Raw genomic sequence first — 23501 nt, 5'->3', positions numbered from 1 at the left:
TCAGAGAAGGAACTCTCTGAGATCCAGTGCTCAGCTCTGGCCTTCATGCTGCAGATGTCAGAGGAGGTTCTGGATGAGTTGGACCTGCAGAAGTACAACACATCAGAGCAGGGATGACAGAGACTGATTCCAGCTGTGAGGAACTGCAGAAAGGCTGGGTGAGTCCAGATGTGATCATTAACATCATTGATCAGTGTAGGTTAGTAGTTTAATGTTGAAAATAAAATCAGATTGTAAGCAGAAAGTGTTTGTGTCCGTACGCTGCAACCTTCCACACCATTCCTTTATTGTACAGACTCAGCAGCAGCTCCATGGATCCCAAATCCAAGAGTGGAGAACAGATTTGAAGTGTGTCACATCCATGCAGTCACAGCTGTTTCCACCATGTTTCCACTGATATTAATCCTGTTCAATGACACGTTTCATATCAGTGAATATGTTCTTTAGGACGTCCACTGACATGTTTAAGTGTCCTGCTGGAAATCACTCAAATCATCCATGAAATCCATGAAAAATCCTTTTAGTGTTTCTAACTTCACCCTCTGTCCTCTCTCTCTCTCTCTCCATCCTCCTCACTGCTTCTTTCACTGATAATCACACAAACATCGTATTCAGCTACAAAATAACACAATAATATCATCTGATGATCATTATTATAAGAGCAGGATCCATATTTGATATCAGAGTAACACACTGCTTGGTTATGTGCAGTCATCATCAGTGACTGTGGGTCAAACAGAAGCTCTCTGATTGGTTGCTGACCTTGGTCACCTGTCCACTCTCACCTGTTTGTGTTTGCTCTCTCTTTGCTGTCTCCATCCTCTCTCTCCTTTCTCTCCCTCTCTGTCTTTGTACGTCACTCAGGTCCAATGGAAACAGTGACATTTACAAACCAATCAAAGACAAACTGATCCATGTCAGGTTATAACAATATTCAAAGTGAATACAGGCTGCTGCTGGACACAGACAGGTAACATCATTTTGACTTGCTGTCACCTGGATCTGGACTCATAAACACTGAAGCCCTGAACAGGAATACAAATCATTTTCTGCCAACTAGCGACACACCAGCAGATAATGGCTCAGAAAGCTAAAATGAGCCAATCATTTCTGTGTTTAGTTCCCCTGAAATCAGATCTGATATCAGCAGCTCTGAGTTCATTCATCATTATTGTCCAGTGATGAGATTTCTGCTCCGTTTGGTAACAGTCAGCAGGTTTTTCCTGCGTGTGGACGTGAACAGTCGTACCTGACAGCAGGTAGCAAACAGAGATCATCTTTCCAGCTGGAACTCTTCACTGAGCTGAACTCATTCAAAATGTTCTGGAGTCAAAACAGGAAACAGTCCAAATGTGTGTCTTCACTCTGACTCTGGATCAGATCTCAGTGACAGACTGTGGACATTATGGAAGCCTAAATGTGACACCATCTTCCTCCTTCATCTGCAGATTAAAGCCAAACAAAGATTCTCATTAAAAGTCTGCAGGTCTGAGAGAGACTCAATCGTTGTGTCATGTCAAACACAGTAAGAGGAGCTGAAGCACAGATGTGAAGAGCAGATTCATCAGATTATGACCTCACTCTGTTTTGTCTTCATATACATTCAGTCTGTGTTTATAATGCAGATTTTCTGCTTTTATAATAACACATTTTATATTTTCTATCATCACAGACTGACTCAGTGTGGACTCTCAGAGTCTCACTGTGAAGTTGTGGCCTCAGCTCTGAAGTCCAACCCCTCCCATCTGACAGAGCTGGACATGAGTAGAAACTACAAGCTGCAGGATTCAGGTGTGAAGCTTCTGTGTGCTGGACTGGAGAGTCCAAACTGTCGACTGGAGACTCTGAGGTGAGTTCACTGACTGCGGCTGTTGTTGTTTTTCTATATTTCAGGTCTTTGGTGTTTGAAACGTTCTTTAGTTCCTAAATGTTCAGGATGTGTCTGAAGACAAATGTGAAGAAGTTTGAGTGCTTTCAGAAATGTTGTCTTTCCAAACGACTGAACAACAGTTTTTCCTTTTGGCTCCAAACAGAAGTGACAGACTTGAGCAGGGTTCATTTAAAGGCTGACAGAAGTGGAGTGGTGACGGGGAGATGTTTGACAGGACAGTGTTTCAGCCTCCACAGGTTCATGTTGTGCTCCATCAGTCAGTGAAGATGAAGTCAGTGCTGATGAGGCTGTAGAGTGTGTGAGGGATGTGAATGAGGATGATGAAGATCTGATGATAGCAGATAAAAACAGGCTGCAGAGACTTTGAGCCATACAGGGCACACAGTGTGTGTACAGAACAGCTGAAATCATTATGGAGGCCTCACTGGGATATGGAAGCATCACAGTACAGCTTCAGTGAAGCATTAAAGTCTCTGATATGAGATGAGAAATGAAGCAGCCAGAGCTTTTTCATGAGTGGAAATCCACTGTGACTGTGAGCTGCTGCTACAGCCTCCAGATTAGCCAGCAGCTCATCCTGCTCAACATTTCCTCACCAACTTTAATGGAAGTGTGATGTTTTCAGCTGGAGTGATGGTCAGGGTGGCCTCCCTCTCCTCTTCTTCTCCTCTTCCTCTTTCATTTGTAAAGCCACTTCTGCTGCTTTCATTCATTTGGAAGTCCTGTAGCTGAGTTTGGGAGAGACTAACAGCCTCGGCAGCAGAGGGGAGAAAGGCTGTAACACCACCACTTTACTCTGTTCTACCTGTCACATCATTTTATCAGGAAACAAATATGCTCATGTTTTTACTATGTTTGTCTTGAAGATGTAAGAAGATCACATGGTGCTTTTTATTATTGTGTTGGTTTGTTTGCTGTCTCTTGGATGGAGCCCAGCTGTGCGTGGCCCCTGGGCCTGTGGTCAGAGTGTGTGCTGGATAATCCGGCCCAGGATGAGGCCAAACTGACATGAGATGAAATGTCTGTCACATAATTGAGCTTAGTGTAGTTTCATTTCTGCACAATTTAAAACAACCAAAACTTTGTTCTGTCTTTTCTATGTTATACTGTAGACTTTCTTTGATACTGTGTCCAAAAGGAGCAGCTTTTACTTTGAAGGGGAGGCGTCTCTGTTTCCTCTTCAGGTTGGATGATGGAAGCAAATTAGTAGCTGTGTCCCAAAACGTCGGCTGCATCCTCCAGAGGCTGCATTTGAAGGCCGATTACGTCACAGCCAGGCGATGAAGGCTGTCCGTATTTGTCGACTCCTTCAAATGTGCCCGACAAATGCGTCCTTCATTTCCCCGAATTTGAAGGATTCGTCGGGTGTGTCCTTCGTGGCCCACCATATCCCAGAATTCATAGCGCGGCCCAGCCAAATTTCAGCTGCCAACAATGGCGGCAACTACTAAGTTTTCAAATTACTCTTATTAATCTTTCTGGGTCACAAAATAAACTTTTAACATATTTTCAGGCGAGAAAGTAGCTGTGTAAACTTCAAATATCTGCTTGGTTTATCAAGACATCGCATATTTGCAAAAGTGTGCCGACGTTTTCGGAGACGTCTGTTACCCACCCGCTCGCTAGCAAGCCGGGGGGTTCAATGGTCACTCCAGCCGGCGAGAGCAGCGGACGCCCGGCTTCATCGTTTTCAGACCCCGCTCTTTCGCTACTCAGGTGAAACACGATATATAAGTCACTCGGATAACTTAAAAATGTAATTGTTTGCCTTTTTTCTGTGTTTTATTTGTTCCGGAGTAAATCGGTTTGGCTGAGATCAAAGTTCCTCCGGGATTTTCACACAGCTGAATAAACGTTAAACAGGAAACTGATTAAACAGAAGTGTGAGACGGTCGAGAATTTACGCCAGTGTCCTGTTATATTTTAGATAGCAAGGAGCAGACGGCCGAGTTTATTAAACTCCACAAAGACAGCGGTGACGCAAATCTGAAGGCTAGACCGTCCCATTTCACAGCCTCGCACTTCCAGCCTTTTCGGTCTTTGAAGGACCCGGCCCACGTAGACCGCGAATACCGGGTCCTCCGAAGGATGCAGCCGACGTTTTGGGACAAAGCTAGTGTGCGATGTTCTTTCAGTGTTGCACTTTTTAGACGGTCCCTGAGCACTGGTCTCACAGCCAGCTGCACATAGAGACCAGTGTTGTTAGTCCAGGTCAGAAGATGACTTGTTGGAATGAAAATGAGCTTGTAGTTTGTCTGCTTTAATAATGTGACTGGAAAAAGGTGTTGGACTTCAAATATGTCCATTTCTTTCACACTTCACCTTTAAAAGTGAAGCCTTGTGGTTCCTGGAACGGAAAAACACGACTTTTTCAAGTCTTTGTCCTGTTTTTATGAGAAATGTACGACTTTAATGTGAAACATTCAGAGTTTTTTCTCTTGTTGTGTTTGTTTGAAGCTGCTTCCTGTTGGCTTCAGCTGTTTGGAGTTTCCATTTTCTAAACTTCTACATTCTGAACCTTCTTCAGCTCTGAACAGATGATGAAACACTGAATGATTTCAAGCTCACACTTTGTCTAATAAACTTACATCTGGTGGTGGTGGTGCTGTCAGCAGTACTGTACTAAACACAGTCAGTATGAAGCAAAGATCCAGTGTTTCCTGTAAAGCTGCAGCTTCTCAGTGAAGCTGTGAGAGGAGAATGGTGACAGGCTTCAGGATTGGACACAAACACTTCCTGTTTCTGACCTTTATGGTCACCATAGTAACGGCTGACACGCTCTGATCAAACACTGTCAACAGCCAATCAGCTCTCTGAACAAAGCAGCACGCAGACCAATGACTGCATTCGTTTCCAAGTTTAAAGCAGTGAAGAACACAGTCTGTAGGTGAGGAAGAATTTAGTGAGAGCAGATGTTTGGATGGAATTCCTCCAGTTAACAGCTGGAACCGTCCATCTGGATTGTTGGGCTTGTTGTTGGGGTTCCTACAGAGCTCAGAGTGGACACAACAAGGTTCTTCTAATGAATGAAAGTCCAAACTCAAACTAGGAGGGAAAAACATTTTCATCAACTTCAATAAAAATCCAAAGATTAGAAAAAGTGAAGCAACAATGAGTCCTAGTACAGTCCCAGCACTGAAGTCCCTGCTGCTCTTTATACTGGATGTGCTGCATCACTGACTGACAGCTGATGAAGAGTCTCTGGAAACACTCGTTTATCTCCTCTGCTCTTCCTTCTTCTCTCTGCAGGTGGAGCTGATGATGGTAAACAGGACGGTGTGTGTGCTGAGAGAGGAGGAGCTGTGTCCTGATGATCCAGAGAGGTTGAAGCAGCAGCAGCTTGTGTGTAGAGACGCTCTGACTGGGCCATGTTACTGGGAGGTGGAGAGGAGAGCTTCATCCAGCAGTGACTGACAGAGGAATGAGAAGAAGTGCAGATGACTGTCAGTGCTGCAGAGTGAACTGCTCTGAGAACAGCTCCACTGTCAGACACAATGTAGAGTCCAGCATCATCCCTGTGTGTCCCTCTGGATCTGACAGAGGATCATCAGTGTATCTGGACTGCTCTGCTGCTGCTCTGTCCTTCTACAGTCTCTGCACAGTCTCTGTCTGACTCTGGCTTCAGACCCTCCTGGATCAAACTCACCTGGAAAGGCTTTCAAACATCACTCAATAGATTTGAATACAGAATATATTTGATATATACTGTAGATGTACTGTAGAGTTGCAGTTTGTCACTTGTAAATACAGTCTGTGAGCAGCTATGAGCTGAAAGATCTTTCTAGAAGCACGAAATGTTTTCACTCTTCTGTTGCTTTTTCATATATTTCCACAACATTAATATTGATCCCACCTGTCTCACCTGTTTCATGCTTTTATACATAATAACAGGACACGTGTGATCTGAGCGCTGCTGTGGTTGCTGTGCTGCACGTCTTCATTTAGATAACAGAGACATCTAGTGGTTCAGAGGGAGAACTGCAGGAGGTGGAGCTGTGTTTTAGCATGGAAAACTTTTTATCTTTTAGGCGCAGATACAAATATGACAAGTATCAGTGTGAGATACAAAAGGTCACATCAGTCAGCAGAGGGAACAGTGATCACACAGCAATGTAAGAATAGAAACATAACAGTGAATCTGGACATGTATACAGATGGAAGCAAACAAACAGGATGTAACACTACATTAAAGCCACAAATGGGAAGAAAACAAACACAAAGGAAAATATATTTGATCTCAGGAATCCAAATCAGATGCTTTAGAGCAGGGGTCGGCAACCCTGGGCACGCGTGTCACAGCTGCCACGTGAAGGGTTAACTGATGGCACGACCATAGCTGGACTGGCCATCGGGCATACTGATGGTGATTTTTCATTTTTATGGGCTGATGATGTTTTTTTATTTTTTTGTAACGGTATAAACAATGAAAGATGGCGGATTGGCCGGATGTTGGTCGATGTGTAAAAATAAGTCAGTTGTTTGGTGGTGGCTATGGCGGAGCTTCCACAGAGGCAGCAGGTGGGTGAGGGAAAGGGGAGGCAGGAGGAGCAGAGACCCGAGGCGGCTGCCGGTCCGAGTGTCAGGTGAACTGAACTTCAGGTAAGAAGTTATGACCTGCAGTCTGTCTGGGTCAGATATAAACCAAGTTTAGGTGGAGTTTATTTTCCTTGTGCTGACTTTTTACAGTCAGTTATAATAACTCCCACTCAGAGGAGACCAGAGATCACATTAACATGTGTGTCTCTGTATTAAGAAACATGACATATTGGCCCAGTTTATTTTTCTTATCATTGTTGTAAGGTGACCATAAATAGCATTTGTATTTTCTGTTGTACAGTTCATTTGCTGTTATGGATAAAAAGTCTTTCTTTGTTTCAAAATAGCTGATAAATATTCGCTGATAGCTGCAAACATCTGCGCACAAATATAATCCTATGAAGTGGTTCTATATAGTGTGTAATTTATTGCTAATGCAATCATATGGCACATTGACTTCTGAGGAAATGTTAGATGCACTCATCATCAGAAAGGTTGCCGACCTAAACCAGGGGGTTTAGAGTATCATAGAGTTTTTGTGGTTTGTTTTCTTTAAGTCATTTCACAGATTTTCTCTATAATTTCAATTCCTTGAATAAAACAACAAACTTAGGGGATGATTTTGTAATCCGACTTTATGTATGAAAGATTTGACTAAACATAAAACAATCTTCCAACTCAGTCGTCATTCTTATCTTGTGAAATCAAACCAAATGTTCTGTTGTCTCTAAATCAGGGATTGATGAAATCTTTGGTTGCATCCATTTATGAACATGTTCTCATTCATATTAAATCGTAGTCTAAGTCCTTCTTTAGAGGGATAAATGTCATTCATTGTCTTCAAATGTGTTTCTGTTGTTTTGGGGGGAAGTTTGAAGTCCATTGTTCAAAGTCTGTTAATGAAACTTTATGAAGTTTATGTAGGATGTTTTTCCTATTTTGTATTTGTTTGAATTATGATGTATTTCTGACTCTTTCTGCCATGATGCCAGGTCTCTCTTGAAAACAACATTTTTAATCTCAATTAAATTTTCACCTGGAGAAATAAAGATGATAATAATAATTTTGTCTTCAGGGAATCATTTCTCTGTAAAACAGCTTCTTCTGAAACTCTTGTTACATTTCTTGTTTATTGTTTGCTGGTTTTAGAAAAATGTCATCGTCTCTGTGTGAACTTAAACTCTACATGTGGTGTCAGCTATAAACGAGCTCTAAAGTCTAATAACGATGCTTTTATTATTGTCTGGTATCCAACCTAACCCTGGGCCTCTGGCTGAATGTGAAACACCAGCAGATGTTAAAAACTGTCTGGGTTACACGTGCATCACGTCGTGTGCTTCCTAACATGGATATGATTGGAATCTGGGCCTGTTCAAGCGGTGCTGGTATCATTGTTGTTTCTGAGACTTTCCAAATCTTTACTGGATAAAAACGTAGCAACTGATGGATTTAACATTTAGCTCTCAGACTGTCCCAGAAAAGGCGGAGGTCTGGAAGTTTATGTGAAGGTCTGTCTTGCTGCTCAAGTCTTGTTCTCTCCATCTGCACCTCAGCCATTTGAAATCTTGGCCTTAACTATTGATCTGTTTGGAAATCAGACTGTTGTTGGCTGCTATCAGCCTCCACCTGCTTCCCCCAGCACATCACCGTCTCTGGTTCAACTTTTATCTGAGCTGCATTTTAATGACGTCTTTCAGATGGATGATTTTCATTGGGACTGGCTTTCTTCTGTGTCTGATGATTTTAAGGCACGCTGCTTGTTTTTAAAACTGACTCAAATTATTTAAAGCCTCACACGCCTTGATCCTAAACACCCAGATAAATCTGCTCTTATTGACCTTTTTTAACTAATATGCTGCGTAAGTTTTCCACATCTGCAGTTTTTGCCAACGACCTGAGTGATCACTGCGTAGTTGGTGCTGTGAGAAACACTAAAATCTCACGCTCCGAGCCCGCATCAGTTTGAACTGGGGTCGTATTAAACAGGCTGACAATGTCAGTTTGGGAACATTTACAGGAGAGTTGTGTCTACTTTGTGGACAGACACGCCCCTTTTTGCCAGGTCAGGGTGAAAGGTCGGGACAGGCCTGGTTTGGTTCAGTACCGGCCGATCTCCTACATGAGAGAAACCAGGCCTGGGCAGGAAGTCTGGCTCTGATGCTGATTGGCTACGTTTTCATTAGCTGTGTAATCGGATTACTGCCTCCATCATCAAGATGTAACTATTTTTTACTTTAACGACTGACAGTCCAAACGACCGTAGGAGGTTTTGGCAAACTATAAAGTGTCTCTGCCAGCTGTGACTCCTCAGAGCTTCCTCCTCACTTAAATATCGACTCCACTCCTGTGTCAGACAAAACTGAAATGTTGCTTTAACAAACACTTTGTTGCTTCTTGCTCTTTGTTCAGCACAGTATCTGATGGTAAACCTCTTGCACACAACTCTGCTCGTAGTTCCTGCTTACTGATACCTTTTCCTTCACACCTGTCACAGTAGAAGAGGTTTGTAAGGCTTTGAATAGCCCCAACACCAGAAACTCGTCCTCACAATCGTTCTCCTTCCTTCTTGCACTTGGCTGCAAATATCATAGCTGAGCCAGTGTCTTATATTTTTAATCTTTCTCTACAACAGAAGAACACCACTATACTCTGTGTTCTCTGGTTAACTGGTCCTCATTGGTCTTACACAGGATGGTCCATTAGTATCATTTTATCTATCAATCTGTTTCTGGGTTACTGCCTCCTATTCATCAGAGTACATGTTAGGCAAACAGTTTAGTCACAGCCTGCAGTCTCAGGACATCATTACATTCACTGTTCCATCAGTTCATGCAGAGCTTGGGAAGAAGGCGTTCTCCTTTTCTGCTCCGTCTTCATGGAAAACATAACCGAAGGATTTAAGGCTCTCCGTTGATTTCACTTGCAGACTTCAAAAGACGTACACATGTTTTTGTGAAACCATCTCTGGGAACTTGTTCTCGTTTTTAATGTGACTGAGTACATTACACAAACTTTTCTCTTATTGTTGTAATTTTAATATGTGTGTCTGGAACAGGTCTCTCTTGTAAATGAGACATTGAGTCTCAATGAGCCGACCTGTATAAATAAAGCTTCAATTACAAAGTCCTTTGTATAAAAGCTCCTTCAGCTGCCAGTGGGACGTGCTGTGGCACTATCGGTTGCAGAGCCTTTATATTGTTAGTTAGAAACTACAAATATAATGGCTCACTGTATTTCAGAATCAGAGAAACTTTATTAATCCAGGAGGGAAACTGAGTTGTCATAGCAGCAAATATACAAGAAACAACAAGCACTCATATAAAGTGAGTGTAGAAACAGAGTTATGATAAATAAATATTCAGATAAATAATATCAATATATAATATAAATAATCTATAATCCAGTTTTGAGTTCCCTCCCCAGACACCTTAACGCCCACTCACATCCTGGGCCATCTGACCTCAGGAAATCACATGATAGGGTGGGGCCAGGTTTCACAATGAGCTCACCCGAAACCCTGGCTGATTAGGACCCCCACCCGCTTTCACACCTTGGCTCATGTGATTACGTAGAGGATCATCAGGGGGTCCTTTGTCCCTCTTTGGGGGGAAACTCCCACTGGGTTTAAATCTGGGACTCCCCACCAACTGACCCTTAGAACTGAAGAAGCTTCTCAGATGAGAGGTGAAACGTCTTCAAGCAACTCAAAGAAGTCCAGACGCTTTTCTTTGCAAGCTCCTTAGTCTACAATGACCTGGATGACTGAGAACCGTCACAGACAACTCAGTCCCATATTTTAGGTTATTCTGAATAAATCGTTCATGCCCTCTCTTTGGAAAGAAGCTGTTGTGGTTCCTGGTCCTAAATCTAGTCGTCCAAAAGTTCTAAACGACTTCAGGCCTGCTGCCCTCACCTCAGTCTTTGAAAAAATCATCAGAAATGTGATTATGGAAGACACTGAACTTCAGCTTGATTCAATGCAGATTGCACATAAGCCCAATAGAGGAGTGGAGGACGTGCTTTTGATTCTACTTCACCTGATTGTCAAACATGTAGAGAGTAAAGGACTTCAGTTCATCGATTTCTCTGCTTCTTTCAATAACACAGCCCCAGATTTGAATCAAAAGACTTTTAGAACAGTTTGAAATCCGGACAAACCTGATCAAGTGCAGTCATATAAATATCTTGATGACAAATGCTATTATTTTTCTGTAAAGCAAATTGACCTAAAAGTAAAGTAACCTTGATATGTCAGGATGTAGATGTCCCACCCAACAACGTCACCCAGCCCTGAAACATCGGTACTGTTCAAGGCAGCATTGCTGTCCACACGTCCATCAGAGTGTTTCTTTGGACTTCATGGTGTTGCTGCTCCCAGTATTCTCTGAGACAACCTCTGAGGCTGTCACAGAGCAGCTGTATTTGTACTGACATTACATTACACACAGGCGCACTCTATTTAGTCATTAGCACTCATCAGGCAATGTCTATGGGCAACTGACTGCACTCAGACCAAAGGGGGCTGAATAATAATGCACATAACAATTCTCTTCACTCTGCTGACAAGAGATTCAACCCCCACTATGAGCACCTTCTAAAGAGCACCATTGAAAGTATCCTCACCAACTGCATCACTGTGTGGTATGACTCCTGCACTGGGTCCTGCAGGAAAAATATGACAACGGGTAGTGAGAGCAGTGGAGAGGATTGCAGGGTCCTCTCTTGCCTCCCTCCCCAGGAGATCTACTGTGCCTGCCTCATTCGAAAGGTCCTCTTCATTACAGGTGACTCCACTCATCTCTTCAACAGCGTCTTCAGTTTGCTGCCATCAGGAAGGATACTGAAGAGACCTTTTGACCTTTACATTTTCGTTAATATCTTTAAAACAGAAGCAGCAGAAACGAGAATTTTAGCAGCACAAACCAGCACAAGCGTAGCACAGTTGATTGACACCAGTTTTGTTTGATTTAATTAATGTGGGGGGCAGTGGCGGCTCCTGAAAAAAATCTCAGGGGGGGCAATTTTTATGATATCGACTAAAATGACCCATTTAATGAGTACATCAAACAACACAATTTTAATTTAAATTTAAAATGAACAACCATATTCTGGCCATTTGTATAGATTTGTAAAAATGAACAACCATATTCTGGCCATTTGTATAGATTTGTAAAAATGAACATGAACAGATTTTTTTTTTTTTTGAATGAATGAAAAATAACTATTGAAAACAACAACTGTAAACTGATTGGGGGGGTGGGCTAAAGAGAGAAAGAGAGAGGGATGGAGAAAGAGAGTAAATATGGTTAAGGGTTCTTATTTGTACAAGAACTTTGCTCGTCTGTCTTTCTGAGTGGCAAATTTCTCGATGACCCTGGTGTTGAAATCAGGAAGTTCTTGTGTGAGTTTTTTCTCTATGGACAGCATAGCCAGAGCGTTGAGCCGATCCTGAGCCATATTGTTTCTCAGGAAAGTTTTTATCCTCTTTAAAGTAGAGAAACACCTCTCCGATTCTGATGTTGTCATTGGTGTGGTGATGAGGATGTTAAGAAGACTTACAGTTTCGGTGAATGTGTCTTGAAGGTTGTTTTCCATCAGAACCTGATAGAGCGCCAGCGCACCACTACAACTCTGAAACTCCTCGTTGTCGTAGATCAGGGACAGTTCTGTTTTAAGTCTGGCTTTGTCCAATGAGGGATAGGCTTCCACTGTGGTTTGTAGTGCTGCATCTGGAAAATTTTTGCTGTGTTGTTGGAACAAGTCTCCTTGCAACAGAGTGGCGCTGACAAGGTGCTTGGTGAAAGAAAACCTCTCCTTGGCATGGCTCATAATGGTGTCGCACACCTATCCAATAATATATAATTGGTAAGAGTTAGATTCAGTGGTAAGACTTTGGCACATGTCTCATGTTAATCATTATTCTGAAAAAAAAAATCTGTCCATAACAAAACAAAACAGTCATGACCACTATATCAAATGACATCTGACAGCATCGTCATTAGATTTTATCTGATGATCCGATTTAAATCAGACCAAGCAGCTAGTGCTTACCTCCAGTGCCAAATGGTGTTGCCTGTCTTCCCCCAATGTTCTCCGTCTCTTTGTGGGTGGGTCTTGAACAGGTCCCCTGTACTCCTCATCCACAACCAGATTAGGAAGTGCCTCCCTGATCCAATACATAAGTTTCATTAATGGCTTCTGAAAACTGAATAGGGATATATTAACCAAACACAAACCAAACAAAGGTTGTGTTCTAATTACCGGGAATTACCGTATTTAATTAATAACCGGACCTGGTTTAATGGCTGGGGGAAAACCAGTGCAAGTAAATAAAGGCCCTGGCCATAATTTCAGGAAATAGCCTATGGTATAGGCTACATCAAATCATTACTGGGAATATACTTCATCAAATATACTTAATCAAATATTTTTCATAAAATTACTTCAAAGGCTGATATAAATCAAAATTATCTGAATTCCATTAAACATTTAAGTCACAGAACACAGAATATATGCAGAGAATTTGATAGAATCTATGCATAGATAATTAACATTTATTCTAGGTTACATATTTATGCTTTTATGCCTACCTGATAGCCTGCATGCGGCTGATGAATGTCTGGGTGATCCCTGCGATGGTGACAGAATCGATGTTTCTCTTCTGTAGGTGGTTATACAGCATGTCTACATGTGGCATTATCTTGTGAAACAAGGCCAGGAAAAAACAGAAAGCTTCGTCTTCCAGCATTCTCACGAAACCACCGGCATCTCTCTTTGTAGGGGCATCAAATCCTTCACTGTTACGGATGGTCTGAAAACACCTCACCAGATCGTCTTTATGTTCATACACTGTATTCACAGCACGACTGTTGAAGTTCCAACGGGTTGCCGATGCACTTGGAAGTCGGTGCGCCACCACCTCGTCAAGCACTGCAGTCCTCTTGCTCGATTTAGTAAAAAAAGAAGCGAATCCTGCTATGTCGGAAAAAAAGTGACTGATTTGAGGGATGTGGGAGGTTGCTTGTTGCATTACCAGGTTTAACTGATGGGCATAACAATGTACGTAGTGAGCGTTAGCATAAATGTCCTGTATCTTACGCTGCACTCCTCCAGTGGTACCCCTCATTACAGCGGCCCCATCGTAGGCCTGGGCGATCAACTTTCTCTCTTGTCCCTGGGGGAGGATGAAGCGCAGCCTCTCCGATAAGGCACTGGCTATTGCATCTGCACAAGCATTGGGTAGCTTGATGAATTCAAAAAAACGCTCTTGAATACGGTTTCGTTGGTCAATGTATCTTAGCACCATGACTAACTGACAGTGTGTAGAAATGTCAGTGGTTTCATCAGCTTGAATGGCTAAAAACTTCGCTGCCTTTACTTCTTCCACGATCCTTTCTCTCAGAACTGCCAACATGCAATCCAGGATCTCGTTCTGGACTGTTTTCGAGGTGCCTTTAAATACAGTAGCATTTTCAAGGTGTTGCCTCAAGTCGTGATCAATTGATGCCATCAAGTCGACTAAACCTCTAAAAATCCCTGGATTGTCTGAGGAATCACTTTCATCATGTCCCCGCATTGCTAGCTCAAAAGCACCACAAAACTTAATACAATCGATGATTTTAGATAAAATATGACGGTTTTTATCTACCTCTTCGTTGTGCCTTCTTAAAGCAATCCGATGTCCATCATCTAGCTGCGCCGCTATGCTAGTTTTCCCTAGCACAGCTAGCTTTACACTGTTGTCCATATGAACTCGTGAGCTTTCACGTTTTCTGCAGGGGCGCAATTTTAAGCGCCCCCAAACCATTTAATTCAGCGACGCTGATAGGTCAAATATTTATTATTTTCCCCTGGCAACCATTTAATGATAGGCTATTTCGCTGCATATCAAGGGCGCTTTGACGAGCGCCCCAGAAGAAGAAAAACACCGTTTGTTGGTTGAACTTTAATGAGTCAGCTGGTGAAAATGTTAAAATACGCCTGGCTGTATATGGGCACACACATAGTAAAACTATCATTGATGAATTTTTTAAAAATATATATTTTTACTCCTCCACATTTGGGGGGGCGGAGCCCGAGCGCCCCCTATGGGCCAGCCGCCACTGGTGGGGGGGCTGGTTGACCTCTGGGGACCTCTAGAAATTTTCTTCAATATCTTTAAAATGATAGCAGCACAAACAAAAAATTTTACAGCACAAACGTAGCATAAACGTTTGATACCACTTTTGTTGGATTTGAAGAAGGTGGGGGGTCGCGGGAAAAACCAGCAAAAGAACTCGAGCAGCCGGGCTATGTAAAAGGTGTAGGGGGGCATGTTTGCGGTCACGTCCAGCGGGTGTGTGGGCTGTTTGAGTCATCTGTTACCAGGCAAACTCCAATGCAGCAGGCTGCTGAACACACACAGGCCTCCTGCATCCTCCTCTTCAGCTCTGCTTGCCCGATATCGTGACCTAAGCAGGGTCGGGCCTGGTCAGTACCTGGATGGGAGACCGCCTGGGAAAACCAGGTGCTGTAAGCTTTTGCACTTCCACACACAAACTGCAGAGGGCACTTCTGCTCCTGCTTGTGCTTAGAGGCATGAGAAGTTAACATTTATGGGTGATAAAATCCTTTTTCTATATTTTTAACATGAGAATATCAGTTTTCCATCTTGTGTTCCAGAGTAATCGGACAAAAGACAAACGTAGAACAAGGAAAAAAGAGGCCAAGTGTCTCACCTATAAAACAAAATGACTGTTTTCTGAATAGTCTCACACAGATAAACATTTGCAGGGAATACCTTTTCCTTCAAAACAAACGTCACAGACTGTGTTTTTCTTTACTGATTGTATTTGAGTAGAAACTCAGATTAAAATGGCATCAGTGCTCATAAAATGATTTAACTGTAAAAGTAGGTGTAGTGGATCACTTTGCATAGATCTAGATAAAAGTGCTGTAAGCAAAGACTACAGTGGTCATTGAGCAGCTGTTCCTATAATGTGAATCTGGGATAAAGGCACAGATTATTTGTTTGCCTTTGTTTCCTGGTTCTTTCTTTCTTATCCAAATGGAAAAAGAGAGCATAAAAGTACTGTTTACAAGCAGCTTATCTATCTCATTGTGCCCACTATCATAAAATCTTGGTTGACTGAGCACTGAGCCATCTACCACTCGAAATTGAACCTGTGTGGGACAACAACAAAGTCCAGTATACTAAGTTTCAGTAATGTGCAGTTTTTTCTGTGGAAGATGTAAATCTAAATAGATGTCCTATTGTATGCATAATATACCACTGAACTTTATAAAACAACTTCTAAAAGCAAATTTCGATTTATTTTAGATTTTCTCAAATCCAAACAGTGCTAAAAGCATGCACACAGTCAAATATTTTTCATACGAGGTGCTGAAGGTTCTGCAATGTTCTGTCAGTGCGCCCCAGGGCAGCTGTGGCTACAATGTAGCTGCCATCACCAGTGTGTGAATGTGTGAATGATGTATCTGTGGCTTTTTGTCACACTTGGAAACCACGGTGTTGTGCAGCTATTTGCCTTGTTGCAGGGTTTTTAAAAAACTGCAGTTTTGATTTTAGTGAAAGACACCGTCTCATGACTCATTGAGTGCCGCGACTGACGAGCCAATCCGTGGCCTGCAGTCTGACGATGTCACATTTCCTGACTGCTTGGAACCCCGACTAAGTCGTCCTGTAGTCCACATCATAATGTTTCCATCTCTCTGCTTGACTGCGGGGATGCTACTTTTTGCATCACACTCCTATTTCAAAAGGTCAGTTAAAGCCACATAATTGGAATTTCGTTTCATCTCCCCACAGCACTTTCTCCAAAGTCTTCCCTGAATCATTTAGATGTTCACTGGCACTTGAGATGGGCCTATACATGTTTCTCCTTGAACAGGTAGCTACCCTATGTTAGCCTAGCTTTCTATCACTGATGCTCTGTGTGTATTGTTATGGTTCAAAATATGGGGATGGAGACAAGAGACAAGAGAAAAAAACCACAATAACAACACTGGTCCGGCCGGGTTGAGTCAAACGATGATTTTAATGATCACACGCGTGGGAGATGGACACCGTATGCAGACAGCCTCAGATCTCAAAATGGTGGAGCATTGCTCAAACTCTTATAGCCTCTGGTTCTCCCACCTTATCATAAAAGCCTAAACATTCACATGCTTTTCTCTCACACGGCGCCTAAGCTACGACCTTGGCTCCCCGTTTATCTGCTCCTGCTGAGTTGGGGCAGAAAACTCCAGCATGCTCTGTTCTCTTCTAATCAGACAAATAAGGCGATGACTTTCTGCAGCAGTATTATGCATCATAAAACAATATCATTCATCCACAATAAATCAGCAGTCTACTTTAATGCAAATCAGTTTAACTAATGCAATAGTTATCAGCTTCTTCTAATTCAGGAGAATAATGCAAACTAAAACTACATAATAATTCACAATCTTTAGTTAGGGGTATAACATGGCATAAAATAATATTATAATCTAACAGTATGCTGCTGCCTCTCTCTCATGTTACTTAAAAAATTAACCCCACAGCTTCAATAACCGTATCTAAAAATCTCTCAGTGAAAGTTACGGTTGTAGGTTTGGAAACATTTTGGGGTAGCCAGTGTTAAATAGAGACAGGGCCACATTCTTTATCTAGTCATTGTAATGAAAGAAGCACATTAAAAACTATATGAGAGTTTGCTTTTAACAAGCATGTAATGACTCTACTTAGTTTAGGTAGTCTTAGGGAGTCAAACTGAAAGTAGCATTTTGTGGATGTTTTCCCTGCTGCCCGATCCCATCAGTCTCTTAAAGCATCATTTCTTATGCGCCCTGGTGTGACAGTGGTTTCATGGCGCTACAGGTTACCTGAGCACATCAGGTATATTACGGTTGAAAACCAGTGCCCGGCCTTCCAGTGGGTGTTCGACCCCTCGTGCACAGCTCAGGAGTCTAAACGACCCAGCAGTTATGGACATGTGTGTTTTTGGTGTGCTGTCCCTCGTTCTCCCTGCTTGCAGGTATATCTGTGTGTGTGTGTGGATGCCGGAGTTTCTGAGAGCACCTGTTTACAGGCACCTTCAGGCCTGGTGGGTGTGGCCCTGCCAGGTGGTTGGCCACACTTGAAGACCATCACACAGCTGATCAAGCCTTGTCGGAGGAGCTACTTAAGAATGCGGTGGCGCTCTCTCTGACGCTGGATCATTGCGTGACTTCACGTTAGTCTCTCGGCCAGTCAGTACGGATAGTCTGCCGCATTGTATGTGTCTTACGGCTGCCTGTTTGTTATCTCCCCAGGAGAAGCGTGGAGATGAGAGGGCAGCGAGCACGGGGTGCTCAGACACTGAGGAGCGGAGACAAGGAACACTAGCACTGGGAAGAGGACATTTCACGGGAGTCGGGAACGCACTGCGGATTTATTGTTATTTTCCATTCACTGTAAATAAACGCACTGCTTGCATTCAGAGCTCCGTGCCTGGCTCCTCCTTCCTCACATCCCCACGGTTGACGCTGGCCAACCGTGACAAATAGCTTTTCTTAGATTCATTATTAGTTCAACATTGACAAATAGTAGTTGACTAATATCAGGAGCCAAAAAGAAAACAAAAAACAAACTAAATAAATATTTCAGACGCTGAAAATAAATTATTACGGTTGTTTAAATTTGCTGTCAGCGAGTTAGGTCTAATACATGTAGTCAATCTAATGAATCAATATTACATGTAAAAAGTACAGAACTGAAAATGAAACTAAAATATAACGGTAAATGAACTGGTTCTTGTATAAAACCTTTCTACTCTCTACAACTTGCCTCATTCATGCACTCACTTTTTTCTATGCTTTTTCTCTGTAAGTGCTTTCTATCTAACATTAATACGCATTCATCCTCCCGATGGATGCATCGGAGAGCAACTTGGGGTTAGCATCTTGCCCAAGGATATTTGGCATGCAGGCTGGAGCAGGCGGGGATTGAACCAGCAACTTTCTGATTAGTAGGTTTCCTGCTCTACCTGAGCTACAGACACCCCAATTTGTGGTGCTCTGGAAACAACACGTTCTCATCCCAACAGGTAACGATGCTATGTGACAAATCATCGGTATGTGTAAATGTGTTTTTTGTTCTAATCATGAATCGCTTTGTAAAACAAGACCTGATAGGGTTAAGGTTAAAGTTATGGTTAGAGTTAATGTTAGGGATAGGGCTGGAATGGACGGCTGGAGCCTCTCCTCCAAGTGTGTGTTACTGCCGCCATCAGCATTCTGTTGTATTCTGTTGTCTGCTTTTCTCTGTAAGCGCTTCGAGCCTGTACTTTTTTGCTTTAGCTGAGTAATGAAGTTGAATCAGTACTTTAACTTTCACTGGAACAATAGTATTTTTACTTCTACTTAAGTGGAGAATGTCTGATCTTTTGCCAACTCTGGCTGTCTCTCAGTCTTGGAATACCCACTTGTTGTCCAGCGGTGTCCTGGGAATATGGGAACTAGACAGACTGGGGAAACAATGGGAGGAGACACAAAGATGGAATCACTTTTACCATCTTTTATGTATTTGCTGGTCGTCTTATTTCTTCTATTTTGCAAGCACAGTGTTGCAATCATTGTCTTTGTGGTACAATGACACAGGTAGAATGCAGGTGTTTTCATGTAACACGATGCCAGAAAGATGAGTAATGTGTTTTGAAGAGAAGATAAAACATCATGTTTGAACAAAGATAAGCAGCAGACACGTCTGTGTGTGAGTTGTTCAGGTTCAGTAAGAAGGTAATATGTCTGCAGAATTTGTAATTCTTATGAAGATATTGCTTGTACAATAAATAAAATCCCTTTAACTTCTTCTGGAGAGTGTCTTTATATATTTAGTCATTTTGGGGCGATCCTTTATTTAGTAGTAACTCTAGTCGGGGATATATATCAGAGTTTACTTTCAGATATGAGCATTGTGTTTCCTGTGGATGAATGAATGAATTATTTATTTATGTAATTTTTGAAAGACTGGCTCATGTAAAATCTCTGAAAGTATGACAAAGCTCTCCTGTTACACTTTATGGACACCTGAGCGTCACCATGAGGGCCTGTCTTTATTCACTTTATTCACTGAAATCCACTTTTATAATGAATTCACAGTAATCACTGACACCTTCAGAGCATTACATTCATTAAAGACGTCTTCTACACCTACTCTTCCAGACGACCGACACATGCTTCAACCACTGCAGGTTAACCAGCCACTCATCAGTAAAGCAAAAACTAAATGTAAATGTCCTCATGTGGAAAAGACTGAAACACAACTCCCATATATCACTAATGTAACAGATCCATTTAGGGAGAGTGAGAACACTAGGCTGGATGTGGTTTAATGCAGGAACATTCATCATGTCTTCAGTTCAACAAATCATTTACATTGAATATGTGAGCTGGATGGTTACACGACACAATGTGATTGTCAACAATAACTGCAATGAACGCTGGTTTGAGGGCGGAGTCAAGGAGGGAGGCCATTTACGTGAAAAGGGAAAGACCCTCTCTGAATCAAGGAGGGGGCCTAAGGGTACATCTGTCACCATCTTACAATGCTGTGATTGCAGCCGTTCTCCAACTCTCTGTGAATGGTACTCAAGACCATTGATCAGTGGTTGTTGATCAATGGTCATGAGAATTTGCATAATCATGATTAAGGAACTGACCTCCCAGCCCATTGTTCCTTCAGTCGGCTGGTTTCTCTGACTGAAAACGCTACGTCCAGAAGAACAGAATCAACTTTTGGAGATTTACTTCCCTGATGATTGAGCACGCATCAAGACCTTTTAATCAGGCCAACAAATATCTTGTACTCAATTTTAGCAGCAGCCATTGTGACACTGATGATAAAACTTGTGTAAAAGTGCGAAGCTGTAAAAAAGTAATTATAAAAAAGCGTTTTTGTAGCTGAATGTTACTGGATAGCTGTTTCATCTGTAACACATCAAAATAACCTGCTAAGGTTTAATAGGCTATAAGGAACACACTCACTTCCTGAGCCCTGGGCAATAAGAGACGTTTTGTGTTTTATAATTTATTGATATGTTTGATCCTTTCTGACCTGCGTTAATGAAGCAGTCATTAGAGCACCATGTCCGCTAGAATAGTTCTGTAGTTTGATGCTTGAGTCGTTGCAGACTTGTTGAAACTCCCTCACCCGTCAAAGCAGCGTCTTTGTTATTCGCGTCCAGCAGATGGCAGTGTTTCACTGTCTGACGGCTGTCTGAAGCTTCAGCTGGATTATCCGTTTTCATGTTTGATTAGAGGTTTGTGTGTGTGTGTGTGTGTGTGTGTGTGTGTGGGTTTTTAGCCACGAGTTGTCCACGATAAAGCATATTGAATGGCCTGTCTAATATTGTTAGAATTCTCCTTTGGGTTAGTTTCATTACTCAATCGGGACATTTATTTGGAAAAAGAAAAAAAGAGGGAAAAAAAGAAAAAAAAAGAAAAGAATTAAAAATAAATAAATCCTCATAGTTTACATTTACAAATATCAATACTGAATGTTACGTCCCTCTGCAGCTTCTAATCGTCTCAGTGTTTTCAGCTGGTGCTAATTGGCCACACCTAGTCAGGTGTGGATAAAAGCATACCTGAGGCAAGCTTCCCGGCAGTGCACTAGTCTTTGCCTTGGTGGCACCAGCCATTTTAGCCAACCTGGTTTTCCATTTTAGGATGAAACCTCTTCTCACCCACACTCTGCTATTCATCTCTGTTTTTATGTTGCGGCTTTTGAGCCGGGTCGTAACACTGAAGATTACAAAGATCAACATTAAGACCAGTCTGTGCATTCAAAGCAGTGACAGAAAAGAGTGTGGGGCATTAACCCCCACTCACTTCACAGTTCACAGCGAGCTTCGTCGAAATTTACAATGAGACCCTGAGGGACCTTGTGTTCACCGGCAAGTCCAGCAAGAGACCTGAGCATGAGATCCGCAAGACAGCCAGCAACGAATTGACAATCACTAATCTCACCTATGAGCGGGTCTCCAATGAGGATCAGGTACAGCAGACAGACATCTGTAGCTCAGAACAAATTAATTTCAAATCTGCTGACAAATTGTTACCAAACTTTGAAAATACATCAAACTTTATCGATGCTCTATGTTTTAAAACGTTCCCTCGTCCTCTCAGGTTCTCCGTCTGATTGCTTTGGCCAATCAGAATCGCTCCACTGCCCAGACAGCCCAGAATGACCGCTCGTCTCGCTCCCACTCAGTCTTCCAGCTGGATATTGAGGGAGTTAATGCCGGCAGGGATGTCAAGTGCAAATGTATCACACTGGAAGTACCAGCATCAGGAATGTGGTTTCTTCTTTTTGGATCTATAATATTTAGTCTGGTTAGTTATTGTTACTGTAACCAGTGCAAAATCTGCTCTGATGACTCAACGTTAATGTTTGAGCCCCTGAGCGCTAAAAGAAGTGTTTTGTAAAGTATTAAAACTACCTTTAATGGAAGGAAAAACGGATCACTGCTTCCTATAAGAGTTGGTTTTCTCTGTGTGTGTAGCCACTCTGTGCCTGGTGGACTTGGCTGGCAGTGAGCGAATGGTGAAGAGCCAGTCTCAGGGTGACCGTTTCAAAGAGATGACCGCCATCAACAGCTCACTGTCCAACCTGGGCGTCGTTATCGCCGCTCTGGCCAAAAAGGTCTGCAGCTGCAGTTTCTGTAGTCTTAGATGTCACACCTGCTTTCTTTACATTTACAGTATTAATGATTTTTTTGGCCTTTGTGTTCCAGGAGACTTACGTAGCTTACAGGAACTCGAAGCTCACGTACCTCCTGCAGGGATGTTTGGGGGGGAAACGGCAAAACGTGAGTTTGTTGACATCACAAATCTTTATAATGACGACACATAAAACTGAAGGAATTTATCCCCAAAAAATATTTAACAGCGTTTGATCTCATCACTTCAGATTGTGACTGTTTATTCTTTGGCACTAATTTTGGATGTCTTTATTTGCAGCTTGATGTTTGTTAACATTGCTCCGGAGCCCGACAGCTTTGGGGAAACTCTGAACTCATTGAGGTTTGCCAGCAAGGTCAGTGCAGTCTTGTTTCCAGTGTTCATTGGACAGAGTACATTAATGATGTCCTTACATCAGCTGTTTATGGTAAACCAAAGCCATACTCCATATCCATTTTAATACCTTGGTGTGTAATTCATACTCACATTTTGTCTGAAGAGTAGGGATGTTCCTGGCGTCTTATTTACTAGTCGACTAATCGAGGGGGAAATAATTAGACTAACCAACTAATGTAAAACTAAGGAACATTCAGATATTGAGTTGATTTTCAGAACTGATTAATAGAAACTGTCAAACTAGACGCAGAGGTATCTTAAACCATTTATCACATTCTGTTAAATACAAATGAAAATGCATTACTACAAAAGATGTTCTATTAAAGTATGACAATCATTTGAGAATCTAAAAGTACGTCTAAGTGTGGTGAGAATGATTCAGGTAATACATTATACAGCCGTTTTCTAGTCAGGTTGTGGGGGCAGCAGGAAGGACTACTCCTGACCACAGCTGATAGATGTAAACTGGCTAGCATGACCAAGGATGCTGGGGCCTCCTACTGGTAGGACGTGCCCAGCTGGAACAGCCTCCTGGCCAAGGTGGCTGTCACCTTTTGATGTGAAGGAGTAGTGACTCTACTCTGAGCCCCTCCCCCATTGACTTAACTGCTCTCCTAAAGGAGAGGTTTTCCACCTCTCAGGAAACTAATTTCCTCTGCGTGTATCTGCGATCTCAGTGTTAACAAGAAGATCAGGGTAGATTAATAGATTTATGGTGTTTCTCAACAACAGTGCACCATCTGGTGGTAGATCGCTGCCTAACATTTAGAACACAATGTTGGGCATTGGGCATTGGGCATCAATTAAAATGTTAACAATTAGATTGAACGACTGGTAAGTCTGATACAGACTAGTGACAATTAGTCGACTAGTCACATAAATCCCTGATAGAGCCCACAGAAGTGGCCTGCACCATGTGCGTGGCTTGCTTTGCAGTTTAACCCTCAGTAGGACCTACAGCCATTTTTCATCCCCA

General features: G+C 42.3%; 3 protein-coding genes across 3 annotated transcripts in view; 2 read left to right on the top strand and 1 right to left on the bottom strand.

The window, feature by feature from the left end:
- LOC145422960 (protein NLRC3-like) overlaps positions 1–23501 on the top strand; it is a gene marked incomplete at its 5' end in the record, with an annotated part of 416117 nt that overhangs the window by 140474 nt on the left and 252142 nt on the right. The window lies entirely within an intron of this gene.
- Positions 1–23501, top strand: part of LOC113017568 (protein NLRC3-like) — a 238603-nt gene that overhangs the window by 84704 nt on the left and 130398 nt on the right. The gene's annotated exons all lie outside the window — the stretch shown is intronic.
- Positions 11477–14527, bottom strand: LOC113028919 (zinc finger MYM-type protein 1-like). The gene is made up of 3 exons (XM_026179393.2): positions 13018–14527; positions 12479–12593; positions 11477–12271 (listed from the first exon to the last, which is right to left on the bottom strand). Exons 1-3 carry the CDS (start codon positions 14232–14234, stop codon positions 11744–11746), a joined length of 1860 nt encoding a protein of 619 aa, XP_026035178.2. The 5' UTR covers positions 14235–14527; the 3' UTR covers positions 11477–11743.

This window comes from Astatotilapia calliptera, chromosome 3 (assembly GCF_964374335.1).
Source record: "Astatotilapia calliptera chromosome 3, fAstCal68.1, whole genome shotgun sequence".
NCBI lineage: Eukaryota > Metazoa > Chordata > Actinopteri > Cichliformes > Cichlidae > Astatotilapia > Astatotilapia calliptera.
The sequence above is the reverse complement of the archived record's forward strand: the minus strand, read 5'-3'. Positions and strand labels throughout refer to the sequence as shown.